The 9789-nt window shown below is 36.9% G+C and overlaps 1 protein-coding gene across 1 annotated transcript in view; it reads left to right on the forward strand.

Moving 5' to 3' along the window:
* The window catches only part of iars1 (isoleucyl-tRNA synthetase 1), a 55256-nt gene extending 46327 nt beyond the window's left edge, over positions 1 to 8929 (forward strand). Inside the window, exons 28-34 of the mRNA XM_024270013.2 lie at positions 2799 to 2894; positions 4344 to 4520; positions 6225 to 6345; positions 6451 to 6576; positions 6681 to 6827; positions 7333 to 7485; positions 8116 to 8929. Coding sequence (XP_024125781.1) covers positions 2799 to 2894; positions 4344 to 4520; positions 6225 to 6345; positions 6451 to 6576; positions 6681 to 6827; positions 7333 to 7485; positions 8116 to 8198 — 903 coding nt within the window. The 3' untranslated portion in view covers positions 8199 to 8929. The remainder of the gene's footprint in view (positions 1 to 2798; positions 2895 to 4343; positions 4521 to 6224; positions 6346 to 6450; positions 6577 to 6680; positions 6828 to 7332; positions 7486 to 8115) is intronic.
* The last annotated feature ends 860 nt before the right edge of the window (positions 8930 to 9789 follow it).

Consider the following 9789-nt stretch of genomic DNA (forward strand, 5'->3'; position numbering starts at 1 on the left):
AAAAAAAAAAAGTCCTGTTTTCACTGCATCAAACAATCATCAACTATAAAAGTCTTTTTGTCTTAGCTGCTTGTGTGATGTATGAAATCATTTCACGGTTAAGTGAAAACCACTACGTATGTCCTCCCCACAGGCTTTCTCTAATCAGTGCTCCTCCAAGCGTACACACGCCACACGGCTGCACCTTAATACCGGCGTACTGAGCTCTCCTTTTAATTCTCTCTTTTATTTACTCGTTCTCTCAGTCGCTCTGCCTCTCCAGCTCCCATCTGTCTCTGTTCTTTTTCTCCTGCTTTTGTATCCCTCCTCTGTCATCTCTCTCCCTCCTTTCTCCTTTAGCGGAGATCCCAGGGCTGCCAGCAGCTCATCTCCAAACAATACTTGTTTAGTGACACACAATTATTTACCAGATTACCTGATTTGAGGTTTTTTTTTTTTTTTATGCTCTGAATGTTTTTCACGGCTGCCCAACCCTATTCCTTCAAGATCTAAGACCCTGCCTGTTTACAGCTTTCCCCGGAATGCTCGCAGCTGATTGTCTGACTTAGGTGTTTTCACATCATGATTGGCTGCACGCACCTGAACCAGGTGATCAGCAGCAAGCAGCGCAGGAAGAACTGGGAAACGTACGGGTGGTAGATCTTCAAAATCAGGGTTCTGAAGCCCTAATATTACCCTTTTACTTTGATTTTTTTACATTAACTAAAAGAGACCGACACTTTTACTGAAGCCAAATGTGGGCTTTTACTTTGAAAAAATATTCAAGTGATCACAGTATTGGGCCTTTATGGATGTTACATTAGGGGTTTTTTTTTTTTTTTTTACATTTAGTTAATCACTATAAATGTATAACAGATGTTGCTTTAAAATAGAATTTTGTCACAAACCTCTTGTTTATTTCAAATAACATGATCCTGCAGTTAGTTTCGTTTTCTCAAATCTTAAAGGTTGAGCCACTGGTTCAAAAACTATGGAGAATACAGGTTTAATTATTTACTTAAAATAGGTAAATTCACAGCATTCAAACAGTTACAAAGTGATTGCTCCGTTAAAAGGGTAAACTGAGCATGACTCTACTGAAGATACTTAATAGTAAATATAAGTCAAGGCAGAACTAAAACTATTAACAAAAAACAGACCAATAATGCAAACGGAAAGAAACTACACAATGCAATAATATACATAAACATACAATTAAGTTTTTAACAGGGTTATGCCAACTCAAAAAAATGAACTAATATGCATATTTATAAAGTAGGGCTGTCAAATTATCACCTTAATCACGATGAATTAATTGCAGACATTTTAGTGTGTTGTTTTTGTTAAATTGCATTAATCTATTTTTTGCAGCAGATAGTTATTTTTGCGATGTGCACACCTGGAGGAGCATTTTATCTTGCTCATATCATGGTCATTTATGACAAATATAAATATTAAATGAACTATTAGAACTTCAGTCCTGTTCAATTTGTAAATTTCAATTGTTTTTTTTTTACAAAGACGGACTGTTTAATAGCGGTGCGTCATGTTATCATGGTAACACTTTCAGCGTGAGGCGTGCACGAAAAACATTTTTTTTCATTTTAGAAGGAAAGTTCACTTATTGATGCCTGTTTTTGTCCAGATGATGAAGCAAAAGTTTATTTAAATAAAAAAAAAGATTCTTAGATTCTCTTTTGTATTTCTTTTCTGCTTTATCTTAGTCTTTAAAAATGATCAAAGGTTAAAGGAAACTATAAAAGCATTCATGTCTTTTCTACTTTCTTACTGTTGTGGTAAACTGTGGAATAAAGTATATCAACATTTGAATTATGGCATCAATAAGAAGTTTGTGTTAAATATTTTTTGGGTTGCTCAGAAAAGTGTTCCTACTGTGTTTGATCTGGTAAATTAGAGTACTCTGGACCTGATATATATATATATATTAATTTTTACATTTGTTCTAGACTGAAAAAAAATCCCCTCAGTGGTGTCAAAGCAAGGGTTAGAAGTCTTTCATAATTAGAAAAAAAAAACGTAATAAAGCCACCTTTTAGTTTTATTTTAATATTTTACTGCACCACAATGTCAAATTTAATGTCACTTAAACAAAATACCTCAAAATGCAGCTTTTAGCAGCAACTATTAGGTTTAAAATCATTGCGATTAAATTTGATTGAATTGATCAAATAATTGCATGTTACGATTAATTAATCACATAAAAATAACAAAAAAACCAATAGCACATTTTAAAAAAAGGTCATCTAGATAGTTTTTTTTCTCCCCTATAAACCTAAAAATCTAAGTCTATATGACTTTTTATAAACATTTCTTTGCAATTTGTTTAATTTCATGCTAAATAATTTATTCCTCTCAGATGCAGAATACAAACTAAAAGATCCAGTCCCTTGTCTTCCAGTGGTCTTGTGGGTCCACCCTCAGCCAAAAATTTTGAACAGAAAGAACTCCTCAGATAAAGAAAATGACATAAAAGAATGTATGAATCTACTCTAAAGATTACAGTAAAGAAAGAAATAGTATGTTTTTGATTCTAATATCGATGTGCTGAATTAACTGTAAGTGAAATAACTAAAAATGATGTGGGAGTGTGCAGAACTCAGTCCTATTACAGTCTCTTTAAAAATGTTACCATTGTCTGTGGTTGTTGGTTACCTCTTGACTGCTTCTGTCAGTTTGTGAGAGAAAACTCAACAACTTGCAAATCCAAATCCTTAAATGTAAATGACCGAAATGGGTGCAAAATTTAAAGTGTGTGATTACTAATCTTATTTCTTCTCTCCTGGGATGTTTCTGCTCAGGTCCTGGTGCTGTTGGATGTCACTCCGGATCAGTCCATGGTGGACGAGGGTGTTGCCCGAGAAGTCATCAACCGCATTCAGAAACTACGCAAAAAGGTGGGGCAATTATTTCTGGAACAGCCTTAGCCGTGGAGACATGAGTGACACACAACAGACGGCTACTGAATTTCACAATCCAGTGTTTAATAACTGAGACCTGACATGGCTGAATCATTGGGGTCACATCATCAGAGCTATTTCAGTCTGGAAAAAACACGTCGTCAAGATCAAGTATTCCACTTTTACTTTATAACCTGAACGCCTATTTTAAGCTTTTACTAACAGTCTTGATACATTTTAGGTGCCAACAGTTATCGAAGGTATTCAGTAAAACCACAAACTGGAGCACCTGGACACATTTTTGTTGTAGCCCCTCCCCTTAATCTTTCCTGTCACTTCCCTTCCTCCTCCTGTCCTACGCTATTGTTGGAGCCGTTTTGAAATATTTCCACTTCAGCATCACAGTTAGAGGTTTCTCCATTATAAGGCAGGTTTAATGGAAGCTTAATTAGAGTCTGGCCTCCTTCAGATTCTACTATTTGGGCTTTGAAGTGGTCTGCGGTGTAAAGGCGGATTAGCCAACAGCCCCCCTGTTTTCACAAGAAAGAAACAGTTTTTTCCGTCCCCCTTGTTGCAGCGTTGTGCTCTGGCTCCTGGCCAGGCTAAATTCCTCCAGTTATTTCAAACAGGGATCTGTTAGGAATTTTCCACCCTGTGGAGGAGAATTAAGTTTTAACAATTCTTGTGAGCGTTGAGGTGTAGTTTGTGGGTGAGCGTGAGTTATGACTGTTAGCGTGGGATGTAGGGGTTTAGAAACAACACTGAGCTTTACCTTTTTTTTTTTTTTAAAGACCGACTGCTCACCAGTTCGTGAGCATTGAAGCTTCATCTAATACACACACTGTATTACACACATCTGTCAGGGTCAGAACCTTGACTCAGGGAAGCCTATAAACCTCCCTCCATTGATTGACTGCTCCTTTGTATCTCGCTAATGTTGTTCTTCTGCCCTTGAGCCACATACTGCAATTGAGGTGCGCCTCCATGTGCTGCAGTCTGCGTGTGTGCGGCCGTGCACGGCTGCGCTCTCCAGATTACAGTCAGATCGGGGTGTTTGAATGTGTCACGGTTAGTGGAAGTTGGCAGTGGACGATGCCAGAATGGATGGGCTTTCATCCAGTAAAAAATGTCCCCTTGCTTTTATTTGTTCTTGTTCTGTCTGATACCTGTTCTTTATGCCAGCCCTTTCAGTGTCTTTATGTTTCATTTCCCCTTGTCTGTCCTCATTTTATGTAATTGTTTTCTAAAGAAAGAGGGTCTTTTTTTATGAATTTGTGATTCATTTCATCCTTTGTTTGCCTAAAAAAAAAGTTGAGCACTACTTTTGCCAAAGTGACTCATTCACATCCATTATAAAAGCATATTAATCACAAATCAACCCTTTTACTTTACAGCTGAGACATGACCATTTTTATCTGCAGCCCTAACCTATTTTTTTGTTTTTAGGGACATTTGGTGCCATCAGATGAGATAACTGTGTATTACCGCTGTCAGCCAGAGGGGGAGTACTTGGCTTCTGTAATCCAGGCCCACACCGATTTTATTCTGGGAACTACAAAGGCTCCACTGCTCCCATATCCTGTTCCAAAGAGTGCCAGCATCATCATAGCAGAAACCACGCAGGTAAAGAGTGGATCTCTTCTGAACAAGTTTGGGCTTTTTAAAGCTTGATCCAGGCTCAGTTTAGACCAGAGGTCTGCAACCTGAGCCCAATGCTGCTCTTCACCCCTCCACAGTGGTTCTCTGGCTAAAGAAAAATAAAAACAAAGTAATTTTTAAAAGTGAGGGTTGCTAACTTAGCATTGATGTAATTTATTTTAGTTAAGGTTATGGCTGAGGTGAACCTGGAACAGGGGTGTCAAACTCAATCGCACAGAGGGCCAAAATCCAAAACACACATTAGGTCGTCAATATAAATGTTTATTGAACACATTAAGACAAAATTTGTAAAACTTTAAAACTGTAACTTATGCATATTTATGAACTAGATGTACAGCATTACGTGTGATGATGGTAGTATGAAAGCTGTAAGCTGAATTTCGCCACTGAAGATGCTGAAATTGACAGTTAAAAAGGCTGAAGCTAAAAGCCAGCTAATATTTTAGCTAAATGCCAAATTAGCCTAAAAGCAAAACAAAAACCAAAACAGTTAGCATGTAGCTGAAAAAAATAGATGAACTCCAAAACCGCCAAAAAATACTAAACAAAAAGCCAACTTTAGCAAAAACAGCTAGCGTGTAGCTGAAATATTAGCAAAACTCCAAAATAGGCAAAAAAATAGTCCAAAAAGCCAGCAGAATGCCAATGTTTAAAACTTTAAAACCGTAACTTTTTAGCATTATTATGAATACTAAAAAGGTAGGAATATTATTCCAGAATAAATCAATGTAGCCTTAAATCATTTTCAGTATTTACTCTCCATAAAAATATATTTTGTCAATATCATACTAGTTAGAAATGAGCACAAGATAACATCAGGCCATTAATACCAATAAAATAAAATGATATAATTACACGGAGGGCCAGATCCGGCCCCTGGGCCTTGACTTTGACACGTGACCTAGAAAACAAACTGGAATGGTTTTGATATCCCTGCTGACATCATTAAGCCTAATTTGCTCTAGTTTTCCTCCAAAATACACAGATTACAAATTATTGGCAAAATTTTGATTAAAAGTCAGATATTTTAGGATTAATACAATTATTTTATGATGTTAAAGTGCATTTTATCTTATGCTGCACATCAATAGTTAATAGCGATTCAGAAGAGAGTTGCTAAAATATATAGATTTGTGTATTCTTCGTATACTTTTTCTTCTGGATCATTAACCAATCATGTTTCATGTTATGATCCAGTTAACAACAGTAGTAAATAGGAAAAAGAATGACGACTCACCAAAGTAAACCTAAAGTATAACAAGAGAAAATGTAATTTTTGTCTTATGTTGTTTAGGAATACATTTGCTTCACTTGAATGATCCTGTTTGGGACAGGAAGTATTTTATTTAGAAAGAAAGTTATACAAGCTTCTATCAAAAGTAAAAAAAAAAAATTAAAACTAGTTGAAAATACCAGAAAATTCCAATTTTTTTTTATATTTATGTATTTAATCCCCCCAAAAATAAATATAATTAATATTTATTCTTAAAAAAATAACAATGTAATCGTGCAAAGTAGTATCAAATTTTCCTAAAAGGGGAAAAATAAGCTTTGTGGCTCCTAGTAGGTTTTGACCCGTACCAAACAGGGCTAAATGGCTCTCTTATGGGCAAAAGTAAAAATTGTCTTTTAAGCTACATTTTTTTTGTGCATGTGTTATTGTTCCAGCTGAAGGGCTCAGACTTGGAGTTGACTATAGTGAAGGGATCTTCAGTCCATCAAGCTTCATTAAATGGACCCGCATGCGCGTATGTCAACGCCCGGGTGAAAGTCGGCAACAGAGAGCTAGGTAGAATCCCAACACTGTTTCTTTTGAAAGTAAAGCTAAGCCAAACTGACAAACCTACCGTGACAGGTTTTGTTTTATCATTTACACCATTTACTTTTACAACAGAGGGGGTAATTCTGCTGGAGAATCCAAAGGGGGACAACAGACTGGACTTGGATCGGCTGCAGACGGTGTGCAGCAGCGTCTTTGGAACCAACAACAGCCGGCTTCGATTCTTCAACGGCGGAATTGGTAACAAATATTTCAGATTCTAATTCTCTCCAGCACCACATCAGATGATCTTTTTAGAGTATTCTAATATGATTTTTGACGTTTTATACTGTGCTTTATCGTAGAGCTGACTAGTAAAACGGATCTTCTGGCTCTGAATGGCAAAACTCTAGCTGTGACTTCAGGCCCGTCCTCTCCTGGCCCCGCCCCTGCCGCCAACACCCCGCTGTGCCCCTATGTGAACCTCGTTCTGAGCAACGCACAGCCAGCTGGTGAGAAATGCATATGTACCCAATCATACCAACAAACCCTTTAACTTTTTCCTCTCCCTTTTGGTCATTATAAACATTAAAGCATTGGAATTATTTTTGAAGCGTGTTATTATAATCAAGGATGCAAAGAAAACAACAAAAAAAATAAAGTCTTAGTTTGGAATAATCACGTCGTGACTCAGATTCAACGTCTTTGAGCAGGGTCGTTTTAACAAACAAATCTGCACACTTTGAAGAGCGGTCCTCCATCGCCATGGAGACGACACAGCACGGGAAAGCTTGATTAGCATATTATGTGTTTCTTTTCAAATTTGGCCTCAAATCCAAGCTTAGAAAGTTTCTTTTCAAAGGGAAGTGCAGCACATTAAGCTCAGCTATGAAGCTGCTGACTCCTGCTTCATTGTTATAGTCCAGACATCAATGGTATGGATCTCTTCACACGCCTCCTAACCAAATCTGTGAGAACCACCAAAGCTATTTTTTCTGTGTAATTCATTTCCTCCAGAGTGCCAGGCTGGAGAGGTGGGCACGCTGTTGTTGGTGAACCCAGTGGGTCACAATGCCCTCAACCATTCAGGCCTGCTGTCTGAGACCGCCAAAGTCTTCGGCCTGCGCGGCAGACGGCTAAAGCTCTACCTGGACCAGGACCTCACTGAAGGTATGAAGAGGACTGCAGGTATTGGTCTCTGTGGAGATCGATTCATTCATCATTTTAGCTTTTTGTTACCAGACTGTAATACGTCTCTGGTGCGAGTTTGTAACTCAGAAACTAAGGTGGATAACGAGATTTAAATTGAAATTTAACTTTATTTACAAAGCACTTTTCCTGTTACAGTACGATGGAGTATTAGGGCAATAAAAAAGAAAAAAAAAAGGTTAAAAATTATTATTTAAGACTTTAATCTCGTAAATTTATGACTTTAAATTTTGTACATTTGAGTTTTTTTCTCATACATTTTTTTAACTTTAAATCTCATAAATATATTACTTTAAATCTCGTAAATGTACGACTTTTAATCTCATAATTTTACAAGAAAAAAATTCATACATTTACAAAATTTAAAGTCCTAAATTTACTAGATATTTGAATAAACCCCTTTTGTATTTGAGACTAAACTTTAGTTATATTGATAATATTTGCATTTATTTCTTCTGATATCTAACTTAACACTGTTTCCTTTTTCTCAAATTTCAATAAAGTGAATTTTGATTGATAATTGCTCCAACAATAATTCTTCTTTCAAGACTTAAACACTTAATGTACATTTTTCTGTCCCCTCTTTTTCAGAACTTGCCGCAGATTCATCCATAAAATCTCTCGACACCAAAACCTTGTTTGTGAGAGTTGTTCCAACAACTGCAGAGGCCTAAAAAATGCAAAAAACACATCTGATCATTTTTGGAAACATTGTGGCCCCTCAGTTACTCTTTCTGTCATCCAAATCCTGTCAAATGCAAACTGTAACAACAAAGACAGTCGGTGTGTTTAGATGATTTGTCCTCGTTGTCGTATTCTTTACTGTTAATCCATGGTGTCATCCGTCAGATGTTCATGTCTCAAAATGCTTTAATATTTTATGCATTTAGAACTAAATTAGATCGGTTTTAAATGACTTTTCAAACATACATGTAGAACGTTTTATAGTAGTCATCTATGTGAAGCAGCTGCTAATGTAAACAGTGAATTTTCTGACTCAAAGATGGACTCCAAACAGCCAAAACATTCGGTGAAGACCGGCTCCATGAAGCAGCCTGACTCCATTAGCTGTTACCATTGGATAATTCTCTTTGTTATGAAATAATGCAGGTTACTTTCTTTCATGATTTACCTGCACTGTGTTCAGTTCAATCTTTTTTTTTTTTTTTTTAATTGATAGAGGAATTTGGGCCATTGTATTTCTACCCTTCTTAGAATTTCACTGTTCATTGTGTTTAGCACACACAAAATTCTCAGACAATGAGGGAGGCATTTAAAAAGGTGAATGGATTTTTGGGTTGCTGTACCTTTGGGACACAAAAAAGCTTCTGTCACAAAACGAGCAATAAATGGATAATGTACTATTTTAAGTTACAAGCAGAATAAATTGAGCGCTTACTAAGAATCTGCATGTTTCTTTCTCTGTTCGTTCATGGGGAAACGATGCATTATTCACGTCCTTCATGTCCGTTTCATTGTGAGGCTCAGGTAAGATTTACTTTAAAGACCCACTCGGATGAAAATTATGATTTTGGTGTTTTTAACATGTTTTGTGGTATTTTTCTGATTAAGGGTGACATATATAAAGAAAGTTGAGCTTAAAATTGTATTTCTGAGTATTTCTTTATTCAAATTGTGAATCAGAAAAAATGCAGTTTGAAAAAGTTTGTAGTTATGATGCAACAAGCTCTCTGCTCCATTCTGATGCATCCGCTTGCAGACAAATAGATCCATGTAGGTCTTTGTTTTCCTCATCTGAGCTGGTGTTTCTGGTAATGTTGGAGGTATGAGAGGCTGTAAGATAGTGGGAGAGCGTGTAAACAGATGGATGACGGGAAATGGAGGCGGGTTTACTCTGCACCAACAGTCCCACCTACAACTGTAGCCATGTTTCCATCACACATATACGCAAACTTTTTCTAGAAATGTCGAATAAAACACAATTTTGCTATTACACCATGAAATCATAGTTATGCTAATAAACAAAAACCACCTCACGCGATAAGACATTCAAAAACACGACAATGGATGTGAACAATACTTTGATTTACAGCAGATTCGTTCACATTTCTGTCAAGGCACTAGCACTCGTCTATCAAAGGAGACGTCGGCGTCGTATTCAGACCACCAAGCTACGTTGAAGTGGCTACAGATGAAGCAAATTTGGAGGATTTTACAGAGGAGCTGTGGATCTAACAATTCCACATGATGGTTGATGCTGTGGGACAAAGTACGTTCATTTCAACACCCCTCAAATACCACCTC

This window comes from Oryzias melastigma, linkage group LG5 (assembly GCF_002922805.2).
Source record: "Oryzias melastigma strain HK-1 linkage group LG5, ASM292280v2, whole genome shotgun sequence".
Lineage (NCBI taxonomy): Eukaryota > Metazoa > Chordata > Actinopteri > Beloniformes > Adrianichthyidae > Oryzias > Oryzias melastigma.